This window comes from Mesoplodon bidens (genome assembly GCF_964165515.1).
Source record: "Mesoplodon bidens genome assembly, chromosome: 3".
NCBI lineage: Eukaryota > Metazoa > Chordata > Mammalia > Artiodactyla > Ziphiidae > Mesoplodon > Mesoplodon bidens.
The window spans coordinates 82,524,605-82,541,439 of NC_138178.1; the positions used below are offsets into that span (position 1 = coordinate 82,524,605).

The 16,835-nt window shown below is 40.2% G+C and overlaps 1 protein-coding gene across 9 annotated transcripts in view; it reads left to right on the forward strand.

Annotated features, from left to right (window-relative positions):
- LOC308614814 (A-kinase anchor protein 13-like) overlaps nt 1-16,835 on the forward strand; it is a 360,148-nt gene that overhangs the window by 90,531 nt on the left and 252,782 nt on the right. For all 9 annotated transcript variants that reach the window (XM_081229549.1, XM_081229552.1, XM_081229551.1 and 6 more), the window contains exon 2: nt 3,862-3,905. In XM_081229549.1, coding sequence (XP_081085675.1) covers nt 3,873-3,905 — 33 coding nt within the window. In that variant the 5' untranslated portion in view covers nt 3,862-3,872. The remainder of the gene's footprint in view (nt 1-3,861; nt 3,906-16,835) is intronic.

Here is a 16,835-nt window from a genome sequence, read left to right on the forward strand (position 1 = left end):
ATCAGCACAAAGTCTAATCATAATCAGCAGCACCCTGAGACTTCTTCATTGGGGTGTTGTGGGAGTGTGTAGATTTATATAATTGAGATAGTTGTATTAAAATTGGTTAAGTCTTGTTTTGACGTAAAGTGAACGTGTGACATTTATACAATAGCAAACTATTAAATTTGTTTTTCCTTTGAGCATTTTGAAATAAAATGCAAAATGTGGGAAGAATAAAAATACTTTATTACTGTGCTTGTAATTATTTCACACTCCCTGAATTTATGACTCCTCGGAACTGTAGCAGGTTACTACTGAGTGGCAGAGTTGGTGAACATACTTAAAATCACATCATTTAAATCTTTGAGTTTTGATAGTTCCTTTTCTTCATGGTCTCTTTCAAATGGCATGCAGCCTTTACTGTCCCACTGTGTCTGTCACATGTTGTGCTTGTGTTACATGGAAGCAGCCCAGTAAACTTGTGAACTTGTGCAAGGTCACTCACTAGTTAGTTTTGGGTAAGGAAGAAATTCCAGGGTTTTCTCTCTTAAAATTCCTTGATGAAATGATTAGATGGACATAGTGCAATTCTTTAATTTTCCATTTGGGAAAGCTTGATAAAAATTCTGTTGGCAAAGCAAAGAGTCCAGTGATCTCCAAATTGGCCTTGGTGTATATGCTGATTTTTAAGTGCATTTACTTTGACCCAAAAGACTGCCTTCCTGTAATATGCTCCTTTTTTAAGAACACAGTTCTCAAGTAAGTAAAGTAAGTTTGTTTAAATGTGTGAAATAAGTTGAGGCATTATACGTAGCAAGTTTTCGATGGTTTAGCATCGGAACTCTGAGTTTTCAGTTTTAGGACCAGTTTGAGGGTCTTTCATCTATTATCTGTATTACTAGCTTTCTTGATCTCTTTCATTTTTTGGGTAAAAGTCACCTCACAGAGGCCTTCCCTCAGCACCATATTTAAAACTGTATCCTACTCATTTCCTGTTCCCTCTTCTCTGTTTTATTTTTCTCAATAGCACTCACTAATCACTATCTGAAAACCGTTTATTTTAATGCTTTATTTATCTGTGTTACTCCTAGGATAAGCTCTGTGAAGCTTCTGTACTCTCAGTGCCTTGAGTACGGTGCCTGGCACATGGGAGACGCCCAGTGACAGTTGAATTAACAAAGTTAAAGGGAGTCTGTATTCCTTGTAGAATGAGGGCTAGACGTAGGGCAAGTGGCGTTAGATGGGATTTGAATCTGGGTTCTCCCACCTCTTGATGTTGATATTAAATAATTTAATCATTAAAAGAACTCTTCCCTCCCAATGAAATGGGAGAGAATAATATCTTTTTATGGGGATTAAAAATTATATTGGATATAAAGCTCTATAAATGTTAGTCCTCGCTTTCCCTTGGTGTGTCAGCATTGAAGAAGCCTAAAGGCAATGTGAATTTACCAATTTGATGCTTCTGGGGTCATTACCTCGATGACTTTTGACAGATGTATTCTTTCAACGGCTGTGTTGCCAACACAACAATGACCTGTCCCTTTGACCAGTGTGAGTGGACAGACACTTTGTCATCCCTCTTTAATCCTCATATCAGAATAACTTGTATGGGTTTGGCTTTGAAATAAGTTTAGGCAAGTTCATGATTGCAGACAGTCCAGATGGCATCAGCCCTTAGAGCCAAGTGAGTTTCACCAGATCTTTCGTCAAATGCAGTGGGAACATCAGATAAGTTGATGTTTGTGGTCCTTATACAGGTCATTTTAGTTTTTTTGGCAAATCAAGAAGCATCAGAGGGCTGTTAAGTCACTAGTTAGTCTCTGTGGATTTCTCCAAACCTTATGGATTACAAAGTGTTAATTCCTGTTTTGGTTTTCACTGATATTTCTTCTGCTTGGGATGACAGGAACACTTCAGAAGTTAGTTAAGGCAAATTGGTTCATAAATTTATAGGTTCTTTTAGTCTTTTGTCCCAGGTAAGTCTGAATAGGACCTGGAAAGCTGATTAAAAGACCAGTGAGCACAGTGAGCTTAATTTTAAATTAAATGGATATTTAATGCATTGAGAAAATACTCAATCTTCAGTCTTTTTTTTTTTTTTAATCTATGCTTGCTATTTGCATCTGATGGGCAGGAAATCTCTATTTTTCTACTAAAAGCGTTGGTTATTGCTACATTTCTCAAGCTTGGTTTTCAGTGTGGATTTTTGCGGGTGATTTTTAGCACCTATGGGTACAAAACCATTAAATGAAGGCTGGGAGGAAGGAAAGAGTGCCCTGAGCTGGGAAGTCTCTTACAATGTGTGTGTGTGGCGGGTAGACCAGAGGATGAACAGGGCAGGCAGGGAGGTGGTCAGTCATTGCGGGGGCTCCCTGGCTGTGAGCATGTCTTCCAGCAGAACACAGTGAAACCCGTGGCCTGCTGGTTGGAGGTGATTGTGCTTAGGAGCCTGGTTATAGATTTTTTTTCCACAGGTGTGTGCTAACTGTATTTTTTGGGCGAGCCTTGATGCTCAGACACACACAGCCTGACCAAACTGGCAGATTTGTGAGAGTTTTAATATTGAGAGGATTCTGTTATTGGAGTTATGCACGGTTGCTAAGGCATTGCTTTTTATTCTAAAATTTGGTCTTGGATAACCTCCAGTTTATGCTGTTGGGACGTCAATTAATTGTTAAGCTTTTGTGATCTGGTCTGGTATAATACCACATATGGGATTTTATCTTTTTTTGTATGTATGAATGACATTCCTGTACTGTTGTTTTTTTTTTTTTTTTTCTTTTTGCGGTATGCGGGCCTCTCACTGTTGTGGCCTCTCCCGTTGCGGAGCACAGGCTTCGGACGCGCAGGCCCAGCGGCCATGGCTCACGGGCCCAGCCGCTCCGCGGCATATGGGATCCTCCCAGACCGGGGCACGAACCCGTATCCCCTGCATCGGCAGGCGGACTCTCAACCACTGCGCCACCAGGGAGGCCCTGTACTGTTGTTTTTTATATTGCTGGATAATAATTTAATCCAGTCCCCTATCATGGGTAAGACACTTAAAGTTGATTATAATGAAATCACTTGGGTCTGCTTCTCTGACTCTTGTGATGATGGGATCAGCTTATTCTCAAATTCATTGTATTTGGCAAAAGACCTGCCCTTCTGAAGTACACAATACTGGACGATGATCATTTTGGCTTAGAGGAAATCCTGGTCAAATTACCAAGTTAAACTTTTAAGAACATGCTATTCTCAATATTCACAAATGTATTATGTAATGCTGGACGTCTCCTCTAAAGTTCTTCCTAAGATGTTTGTGAGAATTCATTTAGTGCAGGTAACCACAGGGAATCCAGCTGTTAATTTTGAGGAAAGTGACAACTTCTAGCTGTTGGAGGCCAGCAGTAGATCCCCTTCTCTGAGAGGAGGGTTGAGAGGAAGAGGGCTCTCTAGTGGTCTGCAGATCCCTTCTACCCTAAGCACCCCAGTGAGACTGGGGGGGATCCCTGGTTAGGTAGCATTATGTGAGTTTGGGGGATTATGTAAAAGTATAACTGCACACACGCTGTTCTTGCTTTGGTAACTGATATTAATATCCTGTTGGTTTGTTGTTGAAACTTCTTGTATGACAGTGAAGCCTTTTGTCTTTATTTTTCAATCAGAAAATCTTTCTCCCCACTTGAAAAGATGGAATCGGGGCTACAAGGCATTCTGCAATCTTTGATCTTCTTGCCTCCCCAAACCTCTAAGGAAAGCCAGGCATCCAGTAATCTCAGACTTGTGATTGTGCTTTTGTAACCTTGCTTGACATCTAAGACTTTTGGAGGGTTTTAGATTTTTGACGATAACTTTTAATTTTATTCTCATTTATTTCTCCCTTTTCTGTTTCAGTGTCCTGGGTCATGAAACTTAATCCACAACAAGCTCCATTATATGTGAGTATATCGCAAGATTTCATTTTATACTTACTTTTGCTGTTTAATTCTTATAATAAACTCAAAAAATGCTCTCATGTGATTATCAAAGGAATTTTTAACCGTCTACACATGAATTTATTGGCATAATACACTTAAGAAATTTAGTAAATATTATATGATAATAATGCATGGTACTGAGCGGAGAACAAATAATGCCCGTAAGACTTGTGAGGTAGACTGATCGTGGTGATAAGATGCGTGTATAAAACAATTGCATTGCCCTGACAAACGATACTCCGGCTTATTTTTACGTACAGTGCATTTCTGTAAAAGTAGCTTCCTACTGCCATGGTCAGTTACCCTGTGCCACGACTAGGTGGCACTCTTTCATTGACAAAAGTGCTATTTACTTTAGTATCTGGGTGAAAGCTGATGTATCATCTCCCTAAAGTGAGGGAATTATAAGATGAAATGGATAAATGAATGAATCGAGGCTGGAAAAACTAAATTCTAGGTGTGTGTGTTTGTTTTTTTTTAAAAAAAACTGTTGTAAGAGTGAATTATCTGAATCAGAGTGGTGAAAAGTGCCTGTTTGGTGAGGAGCTGGCTTAGAGGTGTGGATAGTTAGACTTGTGAGAGGCTGGAGGGTTTGGGGTTGGTATGGTCTGGAGACGTGAAAAAAACTTTTTTGATGGGGCAGGACTTCAGTCAGGTCTTGAAGAGTAAGGATCATTTCGTTGGCTGAAAAATCCTCAGAATTTGTTCAAGACACAGACCAGATGGTAGAGGGATGAGTGGCAGTGAGCACGTTGTTCAGTGAGCGGGGAAGGATGGTAGTGGAAAGTCTGGCCCTGCTGAATTTGTGTTGGGGGTGATGGGAGATAAGTCTGAAGAGGTGGGTGACGCTTAGTTGTGAAAGCACACAAGAAGGTGCTCAGAGTTTATTTTGAGACCGCTGAGGAGCTTTTAATGGTGTTTAAACAGACTGTTCATTGTATGTATTTATTTTTAACCATGCCGTGTTAATAAAAGTCATATACCTTTCTATTATAGAGCATTCATGTGATCATGCTCCATAGTTTATCTCTATGTTAAATGTAACATACAAAGAAAAATATATGTGTCCTTAGAAGATATTTTATGTTCATATTTTCTTTCCAGACTACTTGGAGACAATTTATTATGTTCACCAGTGGGTTTGCACATGAATTGAATACCTTGGACTTAAGAAAACAACTTTATTTTTTGGTTTGTTTTTTTAAAAATATTTATATTTATTTATTCATTTGGTTGCGCTGGGTCTTAGTTGCGGCAGGTGGGCTTCTTAGTTGTGGCATGAGAACTCTCAGTTGTGGCATGCATGTGGGATCTAGTTCCCTGACCAGGGATCGAACCCAGGCATTGGGAGCGCGGAGACTTAACTTCTCACCGGAGGAGTCCCGAACAACTTTATTGAGATAAAATTCATACACCATAAAATCCACTAATTTATGGTTTTTAGTATATTCACAGTTGTGTTAACTTCAGAACATTTTTATCACCCCAAAAGAAACTCCGCACCCTTTAGCAGCCACTCATCAATTCCCCCTCCTCCAGCCCATGGCACCCACTATCTACTTTCTTTCTTTGTGGTTTTACCTGTTCTGGAAATTTCATATAAATGGAGTCCTGCAGTACCTGGCCTTTTATCACTGGTTTCTTTCACTTAGCATCATGTATATAAGGTATATGTTAGAGTAAGTATAAGTACTTTGTTCCTTTTTATTGACAAATAATATTCCATTATATGGACCTAACTGCATTTTATTTACCCACTCCTCAGCTGATGGGCATTTAGGCTGTTTCCACTTTTTGGCTATTATGAATAATGCTGCTGTGAACAGCAATTTTTTTGGTAGTCATCCAATTTTATTCTTTCCCCATTGAATTTTCTGGGGCACCTTTGTTGAAAATCAGTTGATTATAAATGTAAGGAATTACTTCTGGACACTCAATTCTGTTCCTTTCATTTAGGTCATCCTTCATTAGGTCAGTTTCTTTCAGCAGTGATTTATATTGGTAGTTTTCAGTGTACATGCCTTTTATTTTTGTGAATTTTATTCCTAAGTATTTTATCCTTTTTGATGCTATTGTGAATGATATTTTCTTAATTTCATTTTTAGGTTGCTCATTGCTAGTATATAAATACAACTGATTTTTGTGCATTGATCTTTTGATCTACAACCTTGCTGAACTTGTTTATTAGCTAGTACTTTTTTAGTGGATTCCTTAGGATTTTCTACATCCAAGATGATGAAAATAGTTTTTTTCCTTTCCAATCTTTTTATTTTATTTCTTTTCCTTGCCTAGTTGCCCTGAGTAGAACCTCCAATGCAGAGTTGAATAAAAGTGGTGAGAGCAGACATCCTTGTCTTGTTTTTGATCTTAAAGGGAAAGCATCCGGTCTTTCACCATTAAGATTAGTATGATGTTGCTAGCTGTGGGTTTTCGTAGATGCCTTTATCAGGTTGAGGAAGTTCCCTTCTGTTCCTAATTTGAGTATTTTTATCATGAAAAAGTGTTGGATTTTGTTGAATGTTTTCTCTGTCTATTGAGATGATTGTGTGGGTTTTTTCTTTCATTCCATTACTGAATTACATTGATTGATTTTTGAATGTTAAACCAACCTTGCATTCCTGGGATTAATCTCATTTGGTCATGGTGTATAATCCTTTTTGTGTGTTGCTAGATTTGGTTTGCTAGTATTTTGTTGAGGATTTTTGTGTCTTTTTTTTTTTTTTTTTTTTTTTTTGGCGGCACGCGGGCCTCTCACTGCTGTGGCCTCTCCCGTTGCGGAGCACAGGTTCCGGACGCGCAGGCCCAGCGGCCATGGCTCACGGGCCCAGCCGCTCCGCAGCATGTGGGATCTTCCCGGACCGGGGCACGAACCCGCGTCCCCCGCATCGGCAGGCGGACTCTCAACCACTGCGCCACCAGGGAAGCCCGATTTTTGTGTCTTTGTATAAAAGATATATTCTGTAGTTTTCTTCTGATGTCTCTGTCTGCTTTTGGCCATTGAAAGTGTTTGATCAAGGGGCTGATATAACTACGTAGTTGTGGTAGGCAGAATAATGGTTCCTCAAGTGAGTCTATGTCTTAATCCCCAGAACCTGTGAATGTTTATCTCACATGGCAAATGGGACTTCACAGATTTCATTAAGCTGAGTATCTTGAAACTGGAGATTATCCTTTAATTATATGGGTAGCCCAGTGTAATCATAAAGATTCCTGTAAGTGAGAGAGGGAGTCAGAGAGAGATTTGTAGATGCCACGCCGCTGGCTTTGAAAAAGGAGGAAGGGTCCGTGAGCCAAGGAATGCCACCTTTAGAAGCTGGGAAAAGCCAGGGAACAGTTTTTCCTCAGAGCCTCTAGAAGGAACGCAGACATCTTTATTTTAGCCCCGTGAAAGTCATTCAGGCCTCTGGCCTTCAGAACTGTAAGATAATAAAATTTGTGTTCTTTTAAGCCTCTGAGTTTGTGGTAATTTGTTGTAACAACAATAGGAAGCTAATACAGTATTAGTTTGGGAAAATTAATTGGTGGTAGTGTGCTGGATAATTTAGAAGGAGAGAGTAGAGGCAGAGAGATCAGTTAGAAGTTTTCTGAACTTGCCATTATGGAATTTGAGAACTTTAGAGTTAATAGAGACTTCAGATAATATCTGCTTCAACCTCTCCGTTTTAGAGATGAGGAAATGAGTTCTGAAGATACTGTGATAAGGTCACACAGCTCATCGATGATGGTAAATTGTGATTTAAATCTATTTTCTGGGCTTAGTTATAGAAACCACTGTAAAGCTTATGAAGCTTAAAAAAGCTTCATTCTGTTAGGGAAGCAAGGTTCTTAGACATCAGTTCTGGGGAATATACTTAATAAAGTAGTGCTTTATATATGATTTATGTGTTTAATGAAGTTGGGCAGACTCTACTGGGGAAGACTATTTTAAATTTCAGATTTCAAATATGTCGATCAGCAGTAATACTTATTGAGGCAATTGGTTATCCCTTCTTAAAGAGTGAACAGGGTACTCCATTTTCAGTGAACTAAGCCAAGTCTCAGGGATTTACACTGTTTGGGTGAAGAAAAGTGTAGTAGTTTCCCCCTTATTCACGGTTTTGCTTTCTGTGGTTTCAGTTACCTGCAGTCACCATTGACTGATAATATTACATGGAAAATTCCAGAAATAAACAATTCATAAATTTTATTTTATTTATTTATTTTTGGCCATGCTATGCAGCATGCAGGATCTTAGTTCCCTAACCAGGGAAGGAGCCTGTGCCCCCTGCAGTGGAAGTGTGGAGTCTTAAACCACTGGACCACCAGGGAAGTCCCACAATGCATAAATTTTAAATTGTGCACTGCTCCGAGTAGCATGGTGGAATCTCACACCATCCTGCTCTGTCCTGTAGGGGAAGTATTTAAATCATCCCTTTGTCCAGTGTGTCCTGCCTGCTAAACACTTAGTATCCGTCTGGGTTATCAGATCAACCGTCACGGTATCTCCGTGCTGTGTTCAGGTAACTCTTATTCTACTTAATAATGGCCCCAAAGCGCAAGAGTAGTGATGCTGGCAATTCAGATATGCCAAAGAGAAGCCATGAAGTGCTTCCTTAAGTGAAAAGGTGAAGGTTCTTGACTTAATAATGAAAGAAAAATATTCGTTTGCTGAGGTTGCTGAGATCTATGGTAAGAATGAGTCTTCTATCCATGAAATTGTGAGGAAGGAAAAACAGATGCATCCTGATTTTGCTTTCACACTTCAAACTGCAAAAGTTACAGGCACAGTATGTGGTAAGTTCTTTTGTTAAGATGGAAAAAGCATTAAATTTGTACAATGAGATATTCTGAGAGAGAGGGTGGGAGAGACCACATTCACATCACTTTTACAGTGTATAATGGTTATTGTTCTATTTTGTTATTAGTTATTGTTGTTCATCTCTTTACTGTGCCTGATTTATAAATTAAACTTTATCACAGGTGTGTGTGTATAGAAAAAAATATATATATGGGTCAGTACTGTCCATGGTTTCAGGCATTCACTGGGGGTGAATGTACCCCCCTGAGGATGGGGGGACTACTGTAACTGTACAGGACAGTCCGTTGGTAAGGGGGTCAATTCTCTGCACCTAGAGAAAGAAGTGCTAAGCAAAAGAATAGAGTGTGTTGAAGTTTTTCTTTTAGTTTATATTTGAGATATGCTAGGGGTACGTGTCATCAACAGAAGAGAGAAAACTGCTAGTTAATAAGGAAAAACACTGGATCCTGAGAAGAACTTTTACCTGAAAGTTAAGAAAAATAGGCTGGATTCCAAATATTCCAAATAATCATCTTAACCAGTCTTTGAATAAAAATGTGTCCACAATAAGCTGCAATAGTTAAAATGTAAGAAATGTCCCATACTGTACAGGTGGCAGTACTGTTGAGTGTTTAAATGAAGCTGTTGTAATGAGTTATTTTTGCGAACTGTTCACAGTGGAACACGTGGAACCTGGAACTTCGGCTGCCAGTAGCGTAACCTGGCTGTGCCTTGGTTTCCTCGCCTGTCAGCTCTGTGATTCCACAAGTATACCCTTTGTGTTAGGCAGGCTAGTTACATTACCAGGTCAGGTTTTTCCCTCAGCCTCTACAAAAATGTTGATTACTGCCAGGTGCATGTGTGAGAATCGTAGTTGCAGGACCTTTGGGTGGCGGTGGTAAAAACGTTGACAGCTTTCCTAGGGTCCTTCTGGGTGGGGAGGGCCTAGGTTGTTTAGTGGTGGTAAAAATGGAGAAGCGGTGGCAGATGCAAGAAATATTTAAAAGAAGCAGTAGGTCTAAGTACTTTATTAGATGGGGGAGTGAAAAAGAATGAATGATAGTTGATTGAGAACTTGAGTGTGAGTGACAGCTGATGCCATTGCCAGATGTGGAAAAGAAGGAAGGTGATGACTTTGTTCTTTAGACATGTTGAAGGGCGTATTGATGTCCTGATTACAGCGGGAGATGTGGGCTTGGAGCTATGGAGTAAGAAAGTTGATTTTGAACTAGAGAGAGTTTGAGTCATCTTTAAGAAATTGGTACTTTTGACTCTGAGAATAGATGAGTTCTTTGAGTGGATAAGAGTGGATGGAATTAGGATAGTGGACTATGGCAGAGAAGGCAAAGTTGAATCAAGAGAGGAGGAAGGAGTTCCAGAAATCTGGGTTGCATGTGAGTCTTTGACTTTTTATTCCTGGAGTTCTTAAATTTCAATCACACACTAGTACTGGAAGTGAATTTTGAGCTGGAGCTGGGGAGTTCTTTCATTCAGGTGCCCGCTTTGTGCAAACCCCTTTTTGGATGCTGGAAATTTAGCCATGAACAGAATGGAAGGGTCCCTGCTCTTACGGTACTTGTATTATAGTGAGGAGAAGGCAGATAATCATAAACAAGAAAACATCAGGAAGAACAGTTTAATGAAAGTAAATAAAACAATAGGATGTGATGTGATTGTGCCTGAGTTAGAGGCTATTTAGGCTGGGTGGTCGGGGAAGGCCTCTGAGGGGCGGGCCAGTTAAGCTGAGACCTGAATGACCAGAAGAAGCCCGCCATGTGCAGATCCTGGCACAGTGTTCTAGCCCAAGGGAACAAGTGCAGAGCTCTAGAGTGAGGGCTAGGCTTGATATGTGTGGGGAACAGAAAAAATGGCTGCCGAGATTCAAGAGTGCAGAGGGGGCGGGGTGCGTCCTCTCCTAGATGAGGTTGGAGACTCAGGGAGGAGACAGGGAAAAGCCTGATCTTGAAGCACTTCACAGACCATTGGGTGACCTCCCTAGGGCCTGCCTTTCGTCACGTCTGAAGCCCAGTACAGCACCCACCTCTGAGTATACTCTGAACTTCAGAGCCTTCAGTGGCTCGGGGTCAGGTCAGGCCTCTTAGGGATATTGGATTAATCCTAATGTGGAGCTGTGGGCCCTGGGCAGACTGGATTCTCAGGCAGTTTAAGCATAGTATTTTGGACTACCCATCTGAGGAAAAATAGTTTTAGTACTCTGTAGTCATCTTTAAGATCCGTATTTTAGATGTAAATTGGATTTTCTTGAATGGAGGAACATTTTAAAGCAGATTTGGCTCTCATTTATTAAAGGACAGTGTAATTAAAATTTTCTGCTTAGTTTTTATATTCTTTCATGGTTGAATTGCTTCTGGGGAGAAAAAAATGTATTTTCAAAACTTGCTCTTAGTCCATTTGTGAACCTAAATGAACGGTGCATGATAGGATTTCATAGTAGTCCTTTCATTTTCTGGTTTTCCGTGAATGCTTCACCTACTGGTGTAACACTCATTTGCATCACCTGTAACCTTTCTGGATGACAACTCCTTAAAAACAAGAGTTCATGTTCATATACTACCTCCTGGTTTAAAACGCACATTTGAATACATTATGTCATTTGGTTCTCACAGCAACCTTGTGAGGGTGGAGGAAGCTTCATTCTTACCCTCATAATACTTGAGGAAATAAGAGCTCAAGATGGTTCATTTAGTATATGCAAAAGTTAGGGCTTTACCCAGAAATCGTGACTCTCAAACCCATTGTCTGTCTTCTGTATACCAAGCTGACATGCACAGTTGCTGTCCATAATTGTTACATAAAACACACAAATCTCATCCCACTTAATGTGATAGAGACTTGCACATATAAAGTCCTTTTTAAAATAAGTAACCCAAGTTTAGTCTTCCATTTCCCATGTTTTTAAATTTTTTAAATGTTTTATTTGAAATAAGTTCACATTTATAGAAAAGTTAGAAGAATGCAACTTCACCTCTACTTATCTTTTATTAACATTTAGGTGTGGCCTAAATGTGATTTGCTTATTATTTTCTGTGTTACATATATTTTTTGAACTGTTTGAAAGTTGCTTTTCCCAGGCATCATACCGTATTCTCCTTAAATATTTCAGCATAGATTTCTTAAGAACTGGGACATTCTCTTTCAGAAACACAGTACAATTAACAAAAACAGGAATTGTAACATTGATGTAATACTCTTATGTAATGTAAGTCCATATCCAGATTTCTCTGATCATCCCAATAATGTCCTTTATAGCATCCTCCTCCCCTCTTCTCTCCAGTTCAGGATTTAATCCAGGATTACACACTGTATTTATTTACGGTCTCTTTAATCTCTTAATCAGGAACAGTTCCTTTGCTTCTTTGTCTTTCATGATACCGACATTTTGGAAGAGTATAGGCCAGTTAGCCAGTTATTTTCTAGCACTTTGCTTCTTTTTGACAGAACAACTGCCTTTTAAAAGTTGCTCATTAAAAAAAATAAAGATGCTCATTTGTTTCCCAAGTTTCATTATTGATTAAGTTTACCTTGTGTGAGCCCTGAATAGTCAGTAATGTCATGTTTGTGATTAAAAGTATTGCTAACAAGGAAATAAATGTGATAACGATGTCTCTATTGTGCATATGTAACTTCCTTATAATTGTAAGGAGATATGTACAGCATCCCTGCAAAGTGTAGCCTAGAGTATCTGATTTTATTCCAGAGATGTATTCTGTGAAATAACTAACCTACCTAGTCATTTAGCGAATTGAAAAGGCATGCTAGACATAGTACCTATATCTCTTGAGTCCTGAACTATTATCTCTAGCCATTATGGGACTAATGGTCTGAGCCACTTGTTTACAGTAAACAACATGCAGCAAACCACGTGGCTGCTAATAATTTTTATGAACATAGTACATGTACCCTTTGGCTCTAGAGCCCTTCTCACTATCAAGATAAAAGCATAGACTTTTACAGGGAACTCTACTTCACTTCGCTGTACAGTAGAAACTAACACAACATTGTAAAACAACCATACCCCAATGAAAAAAAAAAGCATACACTTTTCCCAGAAAGAATAGGGGATGGGGAATGCTATCAGGTGATAAAAGAAAAAGCCAGGCACATGAAGCAAAGGTTGGTATTTATAAAACAAAATAGGCCCTACCACCACCCCCACACACTAAGCACGAGGGGACCTAGCAACCTAGCAACTGGACATTAGCAACAGTAAATAAATCCTCCCCCAGACTAACAGCTGAAGGGGATGAAAGATTTTTAAACATCTGAAGGAGGAGCATGAAAGGGTCTTTGGATGCTTCTTATCTCAAGCCTCAGGCTAATTCTAGAAGAAATGTGACCAGGCCAAACCTGAAGGTCTACAAGGCACAAGGAGACAATAGGGGTCAAGAATAAGTAGGCCCGGATTATTCCAGAGAAAGTCACTTCCTTTCTCCTCTCATCACTTTACTTTTCTGGAGAAAAAGTTGTGATGATGCACCCAAGTGATTGTCCCATAGTCAGCGCTCTGTGTGGGGATGCACTTTGTAGGAGAGGTCAGGACTGGAGAACAATTTGATGAGTCATAGGGATCATTGTGTTTTCGGGGTGGTTGAGCTCACTCTGCGGGAAGAGTGAAGAAACTGAGCTACAGAGAGATTGAGGGATTTGCCTGAAGTTTCATAGGGGTTGTGATAGATCTGGTCAGGTAGCAGGATCTGCAAATAATTAGCCCAGCCAGTGTGCAGGAGGCAGTGGCTTGAATTTAGGATTCAGAGCACACACACAGAGAAGTTGTGGTATAAGTCTGGTGGTAAGTGGGTAAGTCAGAGGAAAAAAGGTAGCTGTGGGAACGCCAAAGAAGAGAGGAATATTTGAAAAGATAGCATTGAACCCTATTTCAAAGTAGAACAGGTAAGGATTAGAATGTCTTTTGGGCTGTGGACACATTGGAGAGTAGTTTACAGTTATTAATTGAAATCCCTCTTCAGTAGAAAATAAGAGTAAAAATAAAATGTGGGTTGTAACTTTGGATGTAGGGAAGTCAGTAATAGCCATCCTGGTGAATTACTTGGTCAGATACTTATCTTCAGGAGGGTGGGTGGCTTTTTTAGCTCTGGACCAGTGAAGAGAAGGGAAGGTCAAGGCCCTTGAACGGTAAGTGAGGCATTTCTCTTGTAAAGTGCAGCTCCTGCAGGTCTTTGATGCTTTTCTGTATTAGAATAATGTCCCTAGTGGTTGCCAAAGTTTTCCAGTGGGCATTGGGCACTTTATGGTTAATGACACTCCAGAAAGGATGGTTGTGACTCTTAACACTGACTCAGAAGGTTTATATTGGACGCTGATGATTCACTAACTAAAATGACCATAAGGACACATTTAAAGAGGAAAAACTTGGGGTTCATTTCTCAGATCCTTCAATTATAAACTTGTTTTTTTTTGGTGTCCCCAAGATTTGTGGTCTGTTGAACACATCTCTAGGTCTCCCTCAGGAAAACCAAAAGGCATTTTTTTTTTTACCTTACAAACTAAATACTTTTTTTTTTTTTTTTTTTTTGCGGTACGCGGGCCTCTCACTGTTGTGGCCTCTCCCGTTGCGGAGTACAGACTCCAGACGAGCAGGCTCAGCGGCCATGGCTCACGGGCCCAGCCACTCCATGGCTCACGGGCCCAGCCACTCCATGGCATGTGGGATCTTCCCGGACCGGGGCACGAACCCGTGTCCCCTGCATTGGCAGGCGGACTCTCAACCACTGCGCCACCAGGGAAGCCCACAAACTAAATACTTTTTTAGAAGCAGAGAGATAGATGTGAGGTATAAATTCTGTTCTAAGCGTGCTGCAAGGTTATGTATGGGATACTTATTACCTGCCATATGATTGGAATGAAACCCACATTTATTAGATTTTCAAGGGGAAGAGCCATTCTAATTGCAAAACAAATCTCCAGAACCCCAACAGATCTGGTTTATTATGTCCTTTCGCATTTCTCTTTTTCCTTAGCACTGAAGTGTTTGCTTGGAACATCCTGACAGTAGAAGAACATCATAGGAAGGTAGATCTTTGGCACTGGATTCCTTTCTTCATTTAAAATGAACAAAACAAAACAATATCCAGTGATTATAATTTCTATTAGAATAGGGTCTGTCTCTTAAGATGATGTTGCTCTCTGTTTTCTCAAGGAAGGGAAAGGTGGGTTAGGGTGCTGGTATTGGTTGAGAACTTCTTGGCAGGGTAAGGTGGGCACTTACACACATTCCCTCATTAATCTTCAGAAGAGACAAAAGATTTGGTCAGTATTTCCACTTTAGAGCCAGTGAAGTGAGGGTTCCAAGGGGTAACTGACTTGTCTGAGGTTGCAGCTATGGTGGACCTAGGGTTCAAATCCTGTGAATGATTCCCAAGCCCGTTTAAAAAAGGGAAATCAGAAGAGCCTTTCCATTTGACTCACATTTAGATCTTGAGAAAAACTTAGAGTGATTTCCTGCCATCACATTGGATTCTTGTTGACTCTGGACTTCTGTGTCCAGCCTCAGTGAAGAGGACTTTGTGCAGTGGATTCATATGCTGTGTGTGTGCTAATCAGAAGTGGCCTCAGAGCCCAAACAGTACCAGAAGATGAGAGTGCAAGTGGAGATGTGCTCAGAAAGAAGCGGGTTTAAAATGAGCAATTAAAACAGTTTATTCTTGCATAAGTATAGTTGGCATAAATAATCAAAGCTCTGAAGGGCTGCAGAATTTAAATTACCCCAGCTTTAATCTTCTCAGTTGCCGCCTTTTGGGGAAGAGGACCTATTTGGTAATAGCAACATTTTATCTCTTCCTGGGAAATGTGTTTCCATAGCAGGAGTTGAACTAATCTGGCTATGCCTTTTGCTTGGCTATTACTGTGTCACATTTTTCTCTTACAAAGAGAGCTTTATCAGCCTTCTCATCTCTTAAATGAATTACCTGCCTTAGCCTTAACAATACATGTCTGATGGGTCAGCTCCAACATTTTGTAGCCTGGAGGCTCTTTCCAGCCAGATCTGAGGACTGTGTTTAAATAATGACAACTTTGTCACTAGTGCCAGAAGAAATAAGGAAGTCAAGTGTTCCTTAATTTAGCTTTTGATGGTTTTACAGAGCAAGAGCTTCAGTTTCCTTCTGTTGGGACTTTTAATCCATCTCCAGAAACATGCTTTGAAGTTAACAGATTTTGCATTTGCAGGTAGCATTTTCTTATTTTTCCTTGGCATTTTCAGAGCAGATGAAGATACATAGAGGTCAAAGCCTTTTCAGGGTCTGTGTACATGATGCCTTTACAATAACTTGGTGTTTCCCAAGCATCTGGATATGGGGCAGGGGGGCTGGAGTTAAATTTTCCATTTGGTTCTAGTGAAGAGAAGTCTTGCTGTCCAAAGAAGACCAAAATATAGTACTCTGTACACTTAGCTCATTCACCAAGTATTTGTGAAGCACCTGTTAGTGAATGGAGGACCTGGTCTTAGAGGAGTAGATTCTTTCACCGGGGCTCAGATGCTTGAAGAATTAAATGACAGCACAAGCAGTACTTGTTCAGGTGCTTGGATGAGTTATACAGATGGTTACACAGTGACAGTTCATAGCAGGGAGAGGAATGAGATGTTGGCAGAAATGATAGCGAAGCCTTCAGGAAAGATGGGGGGCTCTGTTAGCCTGGACAGATTTGGCTGTGGAGAAAGGGAAGAGCAGAGCGAGAGAAGGGAACACAGTCTATAGAAGTAAGGTATGGACATGGTGTTATCAGTGGTGGTGAGGGATCTGGCTTGACTGGAGAGGACAGTTCACATGGGAGAGTACGTGGAGATGAGATTGTATAGATCTACAGTATAGTAGTCACTAGCCCCTTGTAGCCATTTAAATTAATTTAAATGAAATAAAATTAAAAATTCAGTTCTTCCATTGCAGAGTGCTCAGTTGCCACATGTGGCTGGTGGCTACCATTTTGGACAGTGCGGATATAGAATATTTCCATCATTGCAGAAAATTTTCTTGGCCAGCACTGATGGAATATAGTATTTGTCAAGCAGGATAGAGAGCAACTGGAGGTCTTCTGATTAGGCAGATAGTAACATGATGAAAGTAGTACCCAAAGAA